Source organism: Manis javanica, chromosome 14 (genome assembly GCF_040802235.1).
Source record: "Manis javanica isolate MJ-LG chromosome 14, MJ_LKY, whole genome shotgun sequence".
Taxonomy (NCBI): domain Eukaryota; kingdom Metazoa; phylum Chordata; class Mammalia; order Pholidota; family Manidae; genus Manis; species Manis javanica.
The window spans coordinates 16,533,890-16,551,767 of record NC_133169.1 but is presented as its reverse complement, the minus strand read 5'-3'; the positions used below and the strand labels follow the sequence as shown (position 1 = coordinate 16,551,767).

The following is a 17,878-nucleotide window of genomic DNA, read 5'->3' as shown; positions in this document are numbered from 1 at the left end:
ATTCCATCTGATAGAAATCCAGAAACTAGCTGACTCCTAAACATTGGGCAAATGAGAAAACATACACATTAAAATGGGTAGCAAAGACTGAGACATACTCTCACCATAAACTCTACCCTTGGCACAGCACCGTACGCTCAGAAGACAGCTCCTTACTCCCAGCTTCTTCCTCAGCAGGAAAGAGTTTGGAACACACATCTAGTGCCCTAAATTTTAAGATTCCTACCCAAAGGACAGACCCTCAAAACACCTAGGTCTGAGGGCCAACAGTGCTTATGTGCATGAGATCCACAGAATTATAACAAAGGAGCAGTTCTTAAGGGGAATGTGAGAAGTTGTGCAATAAAAACAGTTTTAAGAGGGAAGTTTATAGTGGTAAAAGCCTACTTAAAGCAAAAAAGAAAGATCTCAAATAAACCACCTAACATTATACCTCAAAGAATTAGGGTTAGAGCAAACTAAGCCCAAAGCTAATAGAAAGAAGGAAATACAAATTAGAATGGAAATAAATGAAATAGAGGAAAGACAAAAGAAAATATGAATGAAGCTAAAAGCTGGATTTTTGCAAAGATAAACAAAATTGACAAAGCTTTGGCTAAAGTAAGAAAAAAGGAGTCAAATAAAATCAGAAATAAAAGAGGAGACCTCACATCTGATACCATATAAATACTAAGGATCATAATCACATGCCAACAAATCAGATAACCGAATAAATAGATAAATTCCATAATACATAATCTACCTACCTATTTGAATCATAAATAGAAAATTCAAACACACCAATTACTAATAAGGAGATTAAATTAGTAATCAAAAGCCTCTAAGGAAAGAAAATTCCAGAACTAGATCACTTCACTGGTGAATTCTACCAAACGTTTAAAGAAGAATTAAGAGACGACTGTAGCAGTACACAGAGCTCCAAAGAGAAAGTGCCAGGGCAAGTGAGAGCCAGACAGACTCTGGGCAACTTTAGGCTGTGCTGATGAAAATAATTTAATATGGGTGAAGGAGATTTTAGGAAGCCGAGAGGAAAAATGTCATCATACACATTTTCTGTGCAAACTTGTAGGAGGAGCACAAGAAGTAGCACCCAGATGCTTCAATTAACTTCTCCAAGTTTTTTAAGGAAAAAACTGAAAGAGTTGGAGGACCATGTCTGCTAAAGATAGAGGAAAATTTGAAGACATGGTATAGGTGGACAAGAGCCATAATGAAAACTTTTATCTCTCCGAAACGGGAAACAAGAAGGAAGTCCAGAGATCCCAATGCACCCAAGAGATCTCTGGAATTATTCTCGTTTTCTTCTGAGTATCACCCCTAAATCTAAGAACATCATGATCTACTTATTGGTGGTGCTTTCCAGAAATGGGGAGAGATGTGGAATGACACTGCTGCAGATGACAAGCGTCTTAGTAAGGAAGACTGCTGAGCTGAAGGAAAGTCAAAAGGATGTTGCTCATCGTGAGCTAAAGGACAGCCTGAGTGAGCAAAAGGGGGGTTGTGAAGGCTTAAAAGAGCAACAAAAAGAAGGAAGAGGAGGCGGATGAAGAGGACGATGAGGAGGTGGAAGATGAAGGTGAAGAAAATAATGATGATGATAAATAGTTGGTTCTAGCACAGTTTTTTCTTGTCTATAAAGCATTTAGATCCCTGTACACAACTCAGTTCTTTTAAAGATAAAGACTGAAATGCAAAACTGTTTAATGTTTGTTTTTAAACTGTACAGTATCTATTTTTGTGTAGTTAACAAATTACCAAATGTGTCTCTAAAAAGCCCCGCCCTGGTGGTCTTTTCAATAGCCATTAACCTTGTTTAAGTTCAGTATGGAGGCTATAAATTGACATGGAGACTTAAAGCAGATTCCTGCTGGTGCACAGCACAAATCAGTTACATATGTGGCTGGTAGTTTTCCATTCTCAGTTGTCACTGATGCAGCTTATAAGAAATAATTGTTGTTCTATTAACTGAATACCATGCTGTAATTGCAAAATAAAAAAGAAAACAGATGCAGCTGTTTTGTTGATGTTCTAATGCTTCTAAATAAATACAATTTTTTCAGTTAAGAAAAAAATAGAATTCATATCCTTCTAAATGGTTTTAATCCTCAAACTCTTCCAAAACATAAGAGGGAACACCTTCAAACTTGTTTGATGAGGCTAGCAATGTATCTGGTATCAAAGCCAGACAAGCATACAGGCCAATATCCCTGATAAACATAGATTCAAAAATCTTCAACGAAATATTAGTAAAACCAACATTACATTAAAATAATCAGACACCATGATCAAGTGGGCTTTATTCCAGAGATGCAAGGATGGTTTAACACCTGCAAATCAGTAAATGTGATACAGCAAATTAACAAAATCAAGGATAAAAATCATATGATCATCTCAATAGATGAAGAAAAAGCACTTGACAAAATTCAACATCTTTCATGATGAACTCTCTCAACAAAGTGGATAGAGAAGGGATGTACCTAACAAAGTAAAAGCTATATATGGCAAGTCCATTGCTAACATCATACTCTATGGTGAAGAGCTGAAAGCTTTTCTTCTGAGATCAGAACAAGGCAATGATGTCCACTCTTGCCACTCCTATTCAACTTAGTATTGGAAATCCTATCCTGAGCAATTAGGCAAGAAAATTATAAAAGGCATCCAAATTGGAAAGGAAGAAATAAAATTGAATCTGTTTGCAGATAACTTGATATTATATTTAGATACCCTAAAGATTTCCCAAACCTGTTAGAACTAATAAATGAAATAAGTAACTTGCAGAAAGAAAAATCAATATATATAAATTAGTTATGTTACTATACACTAACAACAAACTATAAGAAAGAGAAATTATAAAAACAATTCCATATAAAATAGCATCCAAAAGAATAAAATGCATCAAAGTAAATTTAACCAAGGAGATGAAATACCTGTATCTGAAAACAATAAAACATTGGTAAAAGAAATAGAAGATACAAATAAATGCAAAGATATTCATGTTCATGGACTGGAAAAATTAATAGTGCTAAAATGTCGACACTACCCACAGGTTCAGTGCAATCATTTTGAAAATTCCAATGGTATTTTTCACAGAAGTAAGAAAAAACCCTAAAATTTGATGAAGAATGAAGCTTAAGGCTTACTAATTCTGATTTCAAAGCTATAGTATCAAAACAGTATGTTATTGGTTAAAAACAGACATATAAATTGGTAGAAGAGAACAGAGAGCCCAAAAATAAACCCATTCATATATGGTCAGTTAATGTTTGACAAAGAAGCCGAGAGTATATGATGGGGAAAGGATAATCCTTTCAATAAGTGACGTTGGGAAAACTGGACAGCCACATGCAAAAAAAATGAAATTAGATCCCTATTTTACACGATACATAAATAATCAACTAAAAATGGATTAAAGATGTGAACATAAGACTTGAAATCCTAACACTCCTAAAAGAAAAAATGGGGTAAGTTCCTAGACATTGGTGCTGGCAATGGTTTTTTTGGATTTGCCACCAAAAGCAAAAGCAATGAAAACAACAAGTAAGACTACATGTAACAAGAATATTTCTGTCCAGCAAAGGAAACCATGAACAAAATGAAAAAGCAGTGGAGAAAATATTTGCAAAGCACATATCTGGTAAGGGACTAATACCCAACACATATAGGGAACTCATACAACTCAATAGAAAAAAATCCAAATAACTGAAGTGAAGAAATGGGCAAAGGATCAGAAGAGACATTTTCCCAAAGAAGACATAAAGATGGTCAACAGATACATGTCAAGATACTCACCATCACTAATCATCATGGAAATGCAAATCAAAACCACTATAATCCTTGTGCACTGAGGCTGGGAATGTAAACTGGTACAGTCACTATGGAAAACAGTATGAAGGGTCCTCAAAAAATTAAAAATAGAGCTACCATATGATCCAGCAATTTAACTCTGTGTTATATATCCAAAGAAAATGAAATCACTATATTGAAGAGCTATCTGTATTCATTATAGTGTTGTTCATAAAAGCCAATATATGGAAACAACCTGAGTGTCCATTGATGGAAGAATGGATAAAGTCAATGTAGATATGTGTACCACACGCACACACACACACACACACACACAATGGGGTATTATTCAGCCTTTAAAAGAAAAAAATTCTGCCATTTGTGACAACATGGATGGGCCTTGAGGGCACTATGCTAAGTGAAATAAATCAGATGGAGAAAGATAAATACTGTATGGTATCACTTAAATGTGGAATTGACAAAAAAGTAGAACTCACAGAAACAGTATTGAATGGTAGTTGCCAGGGACTGGGAGGCAGGTGGGGATGGAGGAAATGGGCAGAGGCTGGTAAAAGGGTACAGACTTTCAGTAATAAAATTAACTAGGTCCAAGGATCTAATGTACAGCATGCTGACTATAAACAATGCTGTGTTGTACGCTCGAAAATTGTTAAAAGAGCAGATCTTAAGTGTTCTAGTACCTATACAAAAGAAGGTAAATATGTGAGGTGATAGATGTGTTAATTGCCTCAACTGTGGGAGTCCTTTCATAATGAGTATGTATATCAAATCATCATGTTGAACACTTTAAATGTATAGTAATTTTATTTGTCAATCTCAATAAACCTGATGGAAAAGAAAGAAATGGGCTGCTAAAACTGCAAACTATCCTGGAAAGGCATCTAGTGCAACGAACATACCAGTTTTGATCTTAGAGTATAAAGAACAAGGAAGGTCCCCCAGGAAAGTAGAAAGGGAGGAGTGCCCGACAAACTGGACACGTGCTGCGGCATGCTGTGTACTGAGTGCCCCGGTCTTGCCTGAGGGTTTCAGTCCCAGGCAAGTTCAATACGGATTTGGTGAGATTGAGAAACGAAAACGGACTGTTCTTGGGGTAAAAGGGCTTATACCCAGCTTTATTCTCCAGGCAGTAGGTTGAGCACTAGAATCACGTCTGCCTCCAGCTGTCTGGCAGGTCTATAATCCACCTCCTTCTCTGCCTCTGCCCAGAGCACTGGGCAGAGCTCTGTGTATAGTGACCCAGTCAATAATAGGTCATTGCCAGTGGGTGTGGAAGCAGTAGCCCAGCAGCAGGCCAATTACATCATCAAGGAGTTTAAGGTCAGGTGAGGATCCTGGCCATAGGAACTTCCCTTTTCCCCACAGCCCCATTCCCTGAATGGGAGCATTTGCGGGAACAGCCTGCCTTCTCCACAATTCTGTATTGTAATGCAGGCACTTTTAATTCACAGGCCAACACAGAACAAGGAGCTATACCCAGATCTGATGAAAACTTCATGTCATTCCAAGGTCCTGGATGAGATTTTGAGACAGTTGAAGTAACTGGATGAGGTTTTGAAGGGGTCTCCTTTGGGAAAGGCAAGAAAGGCATTTCACAAACATACATGCATATGGAGAGAAGAGTGTGTGTGGATGTTGACAAGTCGGTGAACTGAATACGACAACTTGGTTTGCAGCTACCCACCTAATAGTACCTTCTTTTCCTTATTTTGTTAGGGGCAAACTATACGTCAAACTCAAGTGATCCATCCTGACAAATCTAAAACTTTGCTAGATACCTACTTTCCTAAATTCCCTTGCAACTGCAGGTGACCATAGAACCCGGTTCTGGCCAAGGAAAATGAAGGGAAGGTGGGTGAGTGCATTTGAGTGAGTGTCCCTCCTTGACACTCACTTGCTATCTGGAAAGCAGGAGGAAGCCCTAGTGCTCAGGATATGATCTTACTTGGAGACAGAGTCTTTACGAGGTAATTGCGTTAAAATGAGGTTATGAAGGTGGGTCCTAATCCAATATGACCCTGTAAAATTCCTTATATATTTGTCTCTGTGTCCTTTCAGAAAGGAAAAGTTTGGACACAGTGACAGACACACACACAGGGAAAATGTCATGTGAAGAGATGGGGGGCTGGGGGGAAAGGGGACGCGGCAGAGGCCAGGGAACTGCAAACCAGCCATCAGAAGTATGGAGCACATTCTCCCTCAGCCCTGGGAGGGAAACAGCCTTACCAACCCCTTGATCTTAGATTTTGAGCCTTCATAGCTGTGCGACAATGAATTTCCCACCCAGTTTGTGGTACTTTGTTGCAGAAGCCCTAGGAAACTCCTACAGAAGATAAAGCAGGAAATCAGAAATAGTCTGGCCCTTGATAACATCTTTAAGCCACTAAAAAGCCCTAGAGCCATCTTCCTCCTGACTCATGTGAGAAAAAAACAAAACCTTTTAGTTTAAGCTACCGTTAGTTTCATATTCTGTTACTTGTACCTAGTACCTTCTGATAAATAGGTGACTTTTAATCAGTCTTGAATAACAAACAGGATTTTGAAAGATACGTATAGGAGGGTGTGGATGAGCGGATGAGCAAAATCTCAGGCAGATGTTGGCAGTAAAGCAGAAATTATATTCAGGGAATAGAAGCAGACCAGAAAGCTGGAATATAGGTGTTAGGGGGGAAGAGACAATGCTAAAGTGAAAAGGTAACTAGCCAGACAGTGGCGGGTGTTTAATGATATACTCAGGAGGTTTCTCTATTGGTGGGAGGCAATGCTGGAGGTTTAAAGTAGGGGAATAAAAGGATCAGAACTGAACTTGGGTAGTAGAAGTACGTGGGTGCTGAAATAGAGAACAGAAACAGTAAGATTCATTAGGATCCTATAATAATATAAAAGATAACAGAGCTTTGATTGAAATAATGTATCAGGAATCAGAAAAGATGGGGTCAGCATGAGCTAATGAAGAAATTGGGCCAGCAGCATGTAGGACAGGAGGCCGTAACAGGGCTCCATTTTAGTTCTGAGTCTTGAGAGAATGACAATCAAATGCATTGAGATTACCTAGAAAACTAAAAATATGGACATTTGAGTTCTATCCCCAGAGAATTCTATGTAATTGACTGAGAACCACTGGGGAGACTGGTGTGGAAGGGGAATACAATGAGAGTCATAGCTGCTAATTTGAGAAGCAGTACTCAGTTGACATTATCCAATTCGTCCTATTTTAAATGCACACTTTCATGTCTTCATTAACTCAGTAACTATTCACTGTCTATCAGGAACTGCTGGCAAGGGATTACATTGGTGACAGAGATAAGACACTTGTCTGTCCTCAGAGCACTTACAATCATTACCAAATGCAATTTTTGGTTTAAAAACAGCACTAAATCTACTCGCTAGAGTTTTTGTTTCATACCAGAAAAGAAAATTATGAAGAAAATATCCAAGTCTTTTGGTTGTCATTCTGAGATGATAAATACTTTTTCATTTTTTTTTCCTTCCTTCTGTTTGAGGGACAACAGAAAGTTTTATAGGATAATAAAAATGAATGAAATAAGCTATTAAAAGGGAAGATTATGATATTATAATAAAATATCTATAGAATAAACACATATAAAAATAAATATATAAAATAAGAATCTATATAAATAATATTAATATTATATAAACTATACTTATTAATAATTTACATACATTACATGTCTGAACATAATGCCTGCTTTGTATTTGTTAAGGATTGGATATAACAATAAGATCTAATGGGTACTATTATGATTACTTGCCAGGAAAAACTCATTCAATAATTGATTCTTGCCTTTGCATAGTTCACAGCCTTTCTCAAGTTCAACCAACTTCACAGGAGACCTATGGTATTGAGCCAAAACATATAACAGGCTTAAGTTCTTCCCACACAGATGTCTTAGAAATAGAATTAGCACCTTAGAAGTTCATCCAGTAATTCACTCAATAATTCACCATAGTTGAAGCTCAACTGCTTCATATTTGGAATTACTAAGTAAATTAGTCTGTTCCTTTTGTGGTTAACTGAAAATACATTCTGTTCCCCTCAAAGTTCATGCTGAGCAGGAGCAGAGAGAAGGGAAGTAATCAGAAAAACTCACTCTTCACGTTAGTCCTTTAGAAAGAGTTGAGGAGGAAGGGAACAGGCGGAGAAGTAGAGGAGAGCTTGGTGCTGCTCAGTGTAATGAACATTTAAATGTTTCAGGACAGTGTATGAGTTTCAGTAACACACGATTTCAAAGTCTACCACAAATAAAACAGTGACTGTATTTAAAACCCTTCATTTAAATTTCTTACTTCATGGGTTTTGTGGAAATTGTCCTCGTACAACTGTTGGTGGTGTATGATATTTACTCTTTCTTAAGACAGGTACACATTGAACCACCTTTACTAGCAAGAGCTGTAAAGAAAGACATGAAATATCCCAAAAGGAAGACATGAACTATCCCAACAAGCTTGTACAGATACAGGGCCTACTCACTCATGGTGATGAGAATCTGGAGAAAAGTGGACCATCCTCTTGTTACCGACCGGGCCAGGAGTGGTCACCTGGAAGGAGAGTTAGGGCAAAACATGCATCACAGATGAATTTCTAAAAGACAGTGAATAATGAGGACATTTCCATAGGGGGACATCCACTCCAAATGAAGAATACAATATTAATTCTCAAAATCTACACAAAATTGTACAGACCAGAAGTATACTTTAATTCCTGGTAAGAATGCTTTACTTGTTTGGTCTAGTGTAGTTCCTCTGCTAGAATTTTAAGACTATTTCACAAGTACCTTTATAACAGAAAAAGCATCTGTCTTAAAAAAAGCAGACCGCCAAGTCACATTTCCAAATACTGTATAGCTGTGTCTATATTTAATCATACCAGGAAAAAAAAGAGGTTCACTTAATTAGATTAGTATTGAGCAAATATTTCAATGACCAGTATATTGGCAGTTAATTCCCAAATAGATGTTATAAGGCACACATTTAAATGCATATAAAAACTTAAGTCAAGGAAGTAGTCAGTAGTCCTTTTTATAGTTTTCCTATAAAGCCAGGAATGATTTGCATATTTACATAGAACAAAATGTAACTTCACTTAAAAGAAAAATATTTTATTCCTCTATTTCTAAATAAAATTAAAAGCCTAATGAAGAATTAAAGCTCCATTTTTTTCATAAAGTAATTACTCCCATTAAAAATATGTTCTTTCATAACTTTGCCCTTAGAGAGGGTTCCCAAAGGGAGTATAAGCAGCACCTTACAAGAATGAATCTATAATCATAATCGACAAGACATAACCTTAAAGCAAAAGGACTTAAGTTATGCTCTGTCATAATTTTAAAAACCCACTTATAATCAAAGAAGTGCCACTTACAGAATAAAATAAAAAATGGCATTGGTGATTCTGAAAAACACCTATGGAAAGAAACTAACATTTTCAAAACCATGTCTCTTCTTGTACAACTTGGGTATAACAGGATACTAGCATACACTCTGAAATTCCAAGAAACGTGAATATTGCATATGTGCACAGATGATGACATTAATAACCCGAACGTTGAGCACCACAGGTAAACATGTGGCTCAACTCCAGGACTACATCCTGCATTCATCTTAAAATGAGGTTTTCATGCTATTCCGGTGGGTATCCCTGGAATACAGTAATCCATTTTCTACACTGTGGCTATGAGAAAAGCCGACTGTGCCTATGTCATGCTTTGTTAGAGGTTCATGATCACATTATCTCATGGTGGACCTGACACTTTTATTCAGTTTACAGTATGTTCTATGTACAGGCAACTTATTTCCTTTGCCAGGGCTGCTGACAACCTTTTCCACACTATATTAATCTTGTTTACTGACTTTATCTTGGTACAAATATCAGAAAACTGAACTTTTTATCTCAGAGAAAGAATAAACAACGTGTTGACAGAAGCAGAAGCTATTTTCAGGGCTAAAATTGCTTGTTTACCTGAAGCTATACTTATAGAAAAGTGTGTAGGTCTTGCTGTGGCTTGAAATACATAATCCGAAATTTAATAAATGAAGAAATTTCACATACACCCATGTGATAAATTGCCTGATGAAAACAATGCAACTCAATACAATAAAACATGAGTTTATAACTAATTTATACCACAATATAAATGTAAGCTTTCAATCTAGTCAGAAATAATCATGCTAGGTATTTCTCAGAAATCATATACATATGAACTTTAAGCTCAATTCAATTGCTGCAAATAACTCACAAAAGATTTACAGTATCAAATGTAGATATATAAATGATTTTACATATTTTCCTAGTACATGGCATTTTTAAAGAAAATACAGGTGAATATCCTTTACCGTTATTTCAAGTCAACTTTTGTTTAACTTTCAAAGATATGTAAACAGACGTAACTTAGAATTGTTTTTAATTAAGTAAAGCTACACCAAGATTCATGTGTGATGATTTTCTCTGGGTTGATGTCACTGGTCTGCTTCAGGAGTAAAATGTTCTTACATTGGTATTTCATTATTTTAGTGATGAGACACCCTTACTGAAAATCTAAGATCTTAATACAGAATTCAGCTTGTGGAAAGCAATTCTATTCTGGAGTTCTGGTGAATTTTAAACTTGAAAACATGTGTTTCATGTGATTGGTTATTTAGTAGATACTTCAAAGTATTGTAAAATGTCAAGAAACATTCTTACAGAATTCCTTCTAAAACTTTTTAATTTGGGTTAGATAATGATCTTTATAAAAGTAATAGGAAGTAACTTCAAATATTAGATCAAAGTATTAATTACTAGTAAACAAGTAAGTATGGTGATTATTTTATTCTCCAAAAAAATATGTGTTGCAATTATTCCAGAAATGTCTTGGAAAGAAATCACAAATAAAAAAGAAAAAAGGTCTTTCTTTAAATATCCAATGAAATATTCACACAGTGAAGTTTATGTTAGAAAAAGCCAATTTTATTTCACAATATTAGATAAAGAACAGGTATTTGGTTTTTCATGAGAAAACAGTATTTTCACAATCCAATTCTTGTTATTTGTTAAAACTATGGAGACAATCACTTATATAATGAGCCAATATTAACTGATGATAGTCTTAGATATCACAATATATGCCCAGAATTCTTATGATTCATTTGTTAAATATTACTATATCAATAGGGACTACAATTCTAAGAAAAGTAGGTATCTTTTTTTTCATAACTTACGTTTATTTCAAAAATATTAAGTCAAAGACATAAACTCAAATCTAGAAAGGAATAGATGGTCTTGAGACAAAGTAGAATTTACATCAACTTCTGGCCTTTATCAATTGTGAAATAAACTATAATGCTAAAAGACCACGTGGGTCTTAGTGCTTGCTGTTGTTATTTACAATCAAGTTATCAACCTCAGGAAATAGGAATGCGGTAGTGATAGATGAAAATTCAATAGCAGTTGTACAAGTACCAGTATCAAAATTCATAATATTAAAAGTACCAGTATATGAGAAATTTAGCTAAGTGTTATCAATGACAAAATATTCATTCACTCTTTTATTAGATGCATCAAATCAATTTCTTATTCTTTCTATCACTGATTTTTGTCATTAATTTCATGACTTTCCTCAAAAGTTAAATAGCAGTTTGTTTTATATCTCATTTTCATTTTGTTCTTACCAAACACACTACATCCCATTCCAGTCTTTTACAATTAGGTGGTTGAATAAATTACTTCCCAAATCAGACAAACTTTTCTGAGACACAATGGTCTTTACAGGATTAATAAAGAGGTTGTTCAATACGGGTGAGATCCTATTCATTTCTCAATGATTTGAGATTCCTTCTATGTCCCTTCTAGTATAGTCATTTTCCTTCCATTTTGCTCTCATCTACAATTATTTTTTACTTGCTCCCAAATGCTATTCTGCTTCAGTGCCCACGTTGACAAATGCTTACGGTGGCAGGCTGCCATTCAAAAGAAGGCCTTTTAATTTTGTGAGGACTGGTCAGTCAAATCCACTGAGCCTCCAGGCTGTAGAGAGACACTGCCTGAGCCTTCCTGTCCATTTGTCAAGACCCAGAAGTTTCCTGCTTCTTGAAGGACCAATATTAATTTGACTCAACTTCTTTGAAGAAAGAAATAAGCCTTCCAAGGTTAGCAGGCTCTGCATGAAGGCTCCCTGGTGCATTCAACAAATATGTCAGTCACATATATGTGACAGATATTAAGGAAAAACGATCAACAAAAACAGGCTTAAAAATATGACTTTAAATCCTTAGTAGTGGAAGTAAAGGGAGTTGAGCAGAGAGGTGGAAGCAAATAATGTAGCTGCCAGTCTATATATTTATCTTTATCAAAACACAAGCCTAAGAACACAATATTCGGAATGTTTTGCAGTAGTTGATTTTAATGAAGAGCCTTAAAATGAATGTGTGAAATATTTATCTTTTGATTCTATACTAAAGAATACAGAAAGATCACTCCCAACGTATTTCAAATGAGGGCACCTGAGTTTTATATCTGTGTTTTAAAAAGTTCTGTTATGGGGTAGTTGGGAGAATGAAAAAATATTTCACTGTGTCATCTATTCTCATATATAACTTTACAGAATGGTCACAATTCACAAAAGGCACAATCTATTTGAGCATGGAAAGCATTCAGGAAAAAAACACTAAAATTACTTTAAAGGCAGCATTAAAAAAGTAAAAATTACTTTAGAATTACTTTGAAGGCACATACAAAAAGTGACAATTCAGGTAGCATAAATGGATATCATTTATAAAATTAAAGGGAAACAAAGCAGGTATCTCATTTAAAAGGAAAAAGGGGGGGAAATCACCTGAGGAGTTGTATGCAATTTTCTCTCTCCCTGCTCCAATCCATCTTACCAACTTGTCAAATTCAACTTTCTAAGTTGCTGCTTTTCTCTATCAATATTCCTTTTTTAGAGCCATCCATACTTCTACACTGAAAGTAAAATTAAAACTAATGAGAAATGCATTCAAAGCCCTCTCTAATGTAATCCTTCCCAATGTGATCTATCTTTCTACTTCCTTATACAGTAACTGATTTCTCCTTGTTCTAAACCCAAAACTACTCTACTTAAAACTCAACAAAAACAATTCAACAAGCATTTATTTACCAGTTACCTGCTGTGAATATAAAATTGTGCTTAAATTTACTACATAATAAATGGCATATGATTCTCATTCATTTGGGTGCTTTTAGCTCTATTGGTATATTGAACTAATCTTTTTAGTGTCATGATAAAGTCCTGGTTTTTTTCTTTTTTTTAAAGAATAAAAAAATCAGTAAATAATTCATGTGATAAGTCATATTTTACACTCATTTGTCTAGATTTCCATTGAAGTAAAATGTGGATTTATATCGAGAGCTACGAAAAATCCTTTTCCCTGGCTACAAGGAACTATAAACATAAAAGGTGTGTAGGGACCATGGGCATCCAAGATCTGCATGTCACAATGGCACATTATTTCAGAGTTGGGAACAGTTAAGCCTAAAGGACTCCTAAAGAAACTTTGACTTCCCACCCGGCCAAATGCATAAAAAGAATTTAGATAGCTCTCTATCACCTTAGATAGCTATATTACAGTGTAAACTAGGGCTGATAGATAGGAAGGAATGGGACAAAGTCTTTGGTTAAAATTTCCCTCTGTGCCTCACTGGTTCTATGTGGCCCATGAAGTATTGTTTCTATCAGAAATTTACTCCTTTCACATTCTTGTGACTTGCTTCTCTTTTCCTTTTAAGTCTCAGACCCCGACCCCTTTTCGCCTCAGCTCAGAATGACATATGTATCTCATTCTCCCTGACTATCTTTGGAATCCACGTCTATGGCTTTCCTGTACATACATAATTAAACTTTGGGCTTTTCTCCTGTTAATCCATCTCATGTCAATTTGATTCTTAGACCAGTTAGAAGAACCTGGCCGGGTAGAGGAAATTTCTTCCTTCCCAGCAGGTGCGTGCAGAATGCCTGATGTATGCCTGGTAAGATGATGGATTCTAGGAAAAGGTCACTACAATTCCTTTCCTTCCAGGAATTTTACTTCAGGAAATGTCCTCTAGAAGGAATAGTCAGGAAGGAAGCTGATCCATTTCTGAGGACAACTGAAATACTGAGGTTAAAAACTATTGTACTCAACTATTAAATGTATATAGTATAACTTGGTTTTCCAACTAAGAAAATGCCTCAATGTTTGCAATTTTATAAAATCTAGTAACTCTGCAGAAAGAATTACCGGGTTCTCATCATCATTCATATCTTCAAATATGCCAATATTCACAAACAATCTTGCTGTTACCAGCAGAGCTCACACTATTGTAAGACTTTTAGGGGGAAAACCTCTTGTTAGGATCTTTGTGGCATTTACTATTCATAGGCCTCATGTTACCTAAATTATATTGTACTGGGTATGACACAGTGAATGAATCTGATGATTGTTTCCTGGTTGTCAAGGTTAAGGGTTCCACATTGTTCCATTATATGTTTACTATGCAATTTTTAATCCTTTGAAGGATGTAAGCATGAATAAACCAACACAGAAAGTGTAATAATGACCATCATGACACATTCAGTATTAATTTAATTAGTAGAAATATTTTTGTCATTAATGACAATGACATGACTATTCTTTATGACAGGCAAGGGGCTGGAGTGAAGACAGCAGTATTCTCAAATAACAGATAAAGAAAGTAAGCTAACTACCACCGAGGTAAGGGCACATACCCCAGATCACAAAGACTAAATGGAGCTAGATTTGAACTAAAGTTGTCCTATTCACAACTTACTCCTTTATCCACTATGGGGTCCTACACAAAGGAGACAATACAGCAAAATAAGTATTGCCTGCATTTGGGAATTTGCCACAGGAGATGCTGGCTTGAATCTAGAATATGCTCTTAGAAAAACTTCAGCTTAGACTGATGTACATTCAAGGACATTCTGGTCCTTCCTTGTAACTTCAGGGAGCTCTTTCAAACATTTCAAGAGTTTCTCAGCGCATGCTATGGACAGACTAATGAGAATAATGAATGGCTCCACTACTAGTCATTACAGCGAAAGTAATAAAAAAATTAAACATTGTGCTAGGGTGGAGTACACTTTCCAGGAGGAGAATATGATAGCAAATTTGGAAAATTAGATAACTAGAGCCTATTTTTTTCTTGAAAAGCAGGTACCAATGCAAATGTGAGATTATACCTTCAAACTAGAAAGATATGATAAAGAATCAAAAAGAAAATCACAGGAACTAAAGCACAAAGAAGCACAAAGCCTTCCTTTCTGTTGAGGAATAGCCTTCCTAGCAGGAATCAGTGTCAAAGGGAGATGCTAACCTTTTAGTTGCCAGCATAACATGAATTAGTGAATTAAGGCAGACTTCGGGTACTGGAAGTAATCTTAGTACATTTTCAAGTAATAAATAATTGCACATATATTTCTCTAGAAGAATTGTCAAAATGCAAATTCTACTAAACTGATGAAAGCTTAGAAATATATATACATACATATATATGACATTAGCAATTGTTATGTTTTTAATCTAAAACCAAACAATGTAATTATTTTAAATCTTGACTTTAAACAGCTTTTCTTCCTAGCTGAAACAAGTCAGCATTAATAATTAAGAATTTAGAATCATGGGCCTCTTAGAATAATAATACTTCTAATTATTACATGCATAAATTCTCATTTCTGTTATAGACCAATAATGAATGATCTAAGTGCTTTAATAGAAAGGATTAATCACTACGTAATTAAACAACAAACACAGCAACAACTTTTCTGCATATTGCTCAATGGTAATAATTTTTTTCAAGAAACTAACAGTAAATCAGCTCAGAATGATGGTCAATAGTGATTAAATAAAGAGTTTCACTTGGCCATCCAGTTTTAGTTGCAAGCTGTGAGTGGCCTCTGCTGGCTGACCAAAGGTTTCCTGAATCACTCATTTATGATGCCGGCTTATAGAAAACCAGGATATGTCCACATCTGTTTACATAAAATCCATTGTGCACAAAGACCTGCCTTGTATAAGAGTAAATGCAAAGCAATAAACAAAATGTGCTAAAGATGGTGTAAAAAATATAATTTCATCCCAATGCAATATACGTAGATTATATTCAAAATCTATGCATCTTCTAAAATTCTAGTTTATGTGCCCATGACAGTGTAATGCGAATTATTTTATTCAATTCACATTAAGCAATTCATACCTACATTTAAAAATAAGTACTTTCTTGAGGTTCATTACACACACAAACACACACAAACCTTTTCTCAAAATTAAGTATATTTAGGTTTGGCAAACTAACTTTGCAGGGAAATACAAAGAAAGATTGAATTAAAAATCTTTTAAGGAATTTGTGATTTTAAAAAAAGGCATTAACATTTCATATAATGGTTTATAAAGACACTACCATAGAAACCAAAAAATAAGAAAAAAGCAATTTTAACAATTTCTATCTTATTATACCAGTTTTGGGGCAGAAGTAAATATTCAAGACTTAAAATAGCAATAAGAAGTTGAAACATTAATAATATTAGGTGATATTAATTCAGTAATCATAATAGAGAAGAAAAATGTTTCCTTTTATTTTCCCAGCAGCTTTCTAATAATAAAAATCTGTGCATAAAATTTGTGATTTTTAAAATTTATCTATTTTAGCATACAATTATATATGATTTACTTCATACTCTACCCAATCTATCCACTTAAAATACCCCATGAAAAATTATTATCAAATATGCCTAATGATGTCAGAAGGTGACTACATTTATTTAAAAAGTTATTGTTGTTCTCACATGTGACAATATTCCAGTATATTTCAACCATCATTTCAGAATTCAGTCCCATCATCTTGCCTGCTCAAAATTGTTCACAGGGTTAGCTAGCTGACATATAAGATAACCCTCCATCTCACTGGACACCACTGGGATATGACATACTGACCCACAGTAAGCCCTTATTATTAGCGTGAAATACATAGCACATAATGTAGCTCCTGCCAGGGAATTTGTTTATAAAAGTCCGTTTATCTCTCGGGACATTCAAAATGCTTTTAAAAGTAATGTTCAACTATTTAAAGGAATTCAGACAATAAATAAAAATTCTAATGGGTATTTTGAAGCCTCCCCTACCATCTCCTGCAATTGTGCAGAGGTTAAAGAAAAATAAGAGTTACATATATAGAAAATAGAAGCTAAAAATTGTTTTCTCCTTGGAGCTTAGTTTACACAGAGTCTATTATATGAAGGATAGAACTTAAAAAATGGAAAAGATACTCAATAGTTGTCATACCTAGCAAGAATTATAAAGTACTGAAAAGCTTGGTATGTGTGAAACTAATTGGCTTGTTTTTGTTTTTGGTGGTAGAAAAAGTCAGAGGGTAACACAGCAGTGAAGATCATTATGATATTCATCAAACACAATTTGAAAGCCAAAAAATTATTAAGATACCTTTTTGGGCAAAAATTCTACCATACACATTAAAAATTCACTTTAAGAATATAAGCAGACTAGGGGCAAGTTTTAAGGGCTTTGTTGTAAATTATTTAATTTATTCTGAACTTGAAACACACGGTCAACATTTCAGTAGCTAAATTAATTTTTGTGCTGTATTAATTATTTGATAACTTGTCACAGTATTATCAGTTGTGCTTATACCTTTTGCATATTATTTTTCTTGCTTTTTAAATTGTTTTTTATAAACAAGTCAGTTTCTTCCTGCCTTAAGCTGACAGTGATGATATATGGAGTCTTAATTTATATCAAGAGAGAAAAAATTACAGCTGATTTTTTATATTTAAAAGATTTCCTCTAAGAATCTCAAGAGTGGATTGAAAATAATTGATAAGAAAAATGTTGATGGACTCCACTAATGTAAAGTTATTACCTCGATATGGCTTATATTTAGCAAATAAAACACTTAAGATATTATATTCTACAAGCTATTCTGAAGCAAACATCCAGGCAACCAGTTAATCTTGTGTAATACAGTTCAAGACCTGATATTATACTGCTAATTGCACTAAAAGATTCTGTAACTCAAAAAACAGTA

The 17,878-nt window shown here is 34.9% G+C and overlaps 1 protein-coding gene and 1 pseudogene across 2 annotated transcripts in view; one reads left to right on the top strand and one right to left on the bottom strand.

The window, feature by feature from the left end:
* GPATCH2 (G-patch domain containing 2) overlaps nt 1–17,878 on the bottom strand; it is a 178,324-nt gene that overhangs the window by 66,796 nt on the left and 93,650 nt on the right. For both annotated transcript variants that reach the window (XM_037014341.2, XM_037014342.2), the window contains one exon: nt 8,297–8,364. In XM_037014341.2, the coding sequence (XP_036870236.2) occupies nt 8,297–8,364 (68 nt within the window). The remainder of the gene's footprint in view (nt 1–8,296; nt 8,365–17,878) is intronic.
* Nucleotides 597–4,114, top strand: LOC140845950 (putative high mobility group protein B1-like 1; annotated as a pseudogene).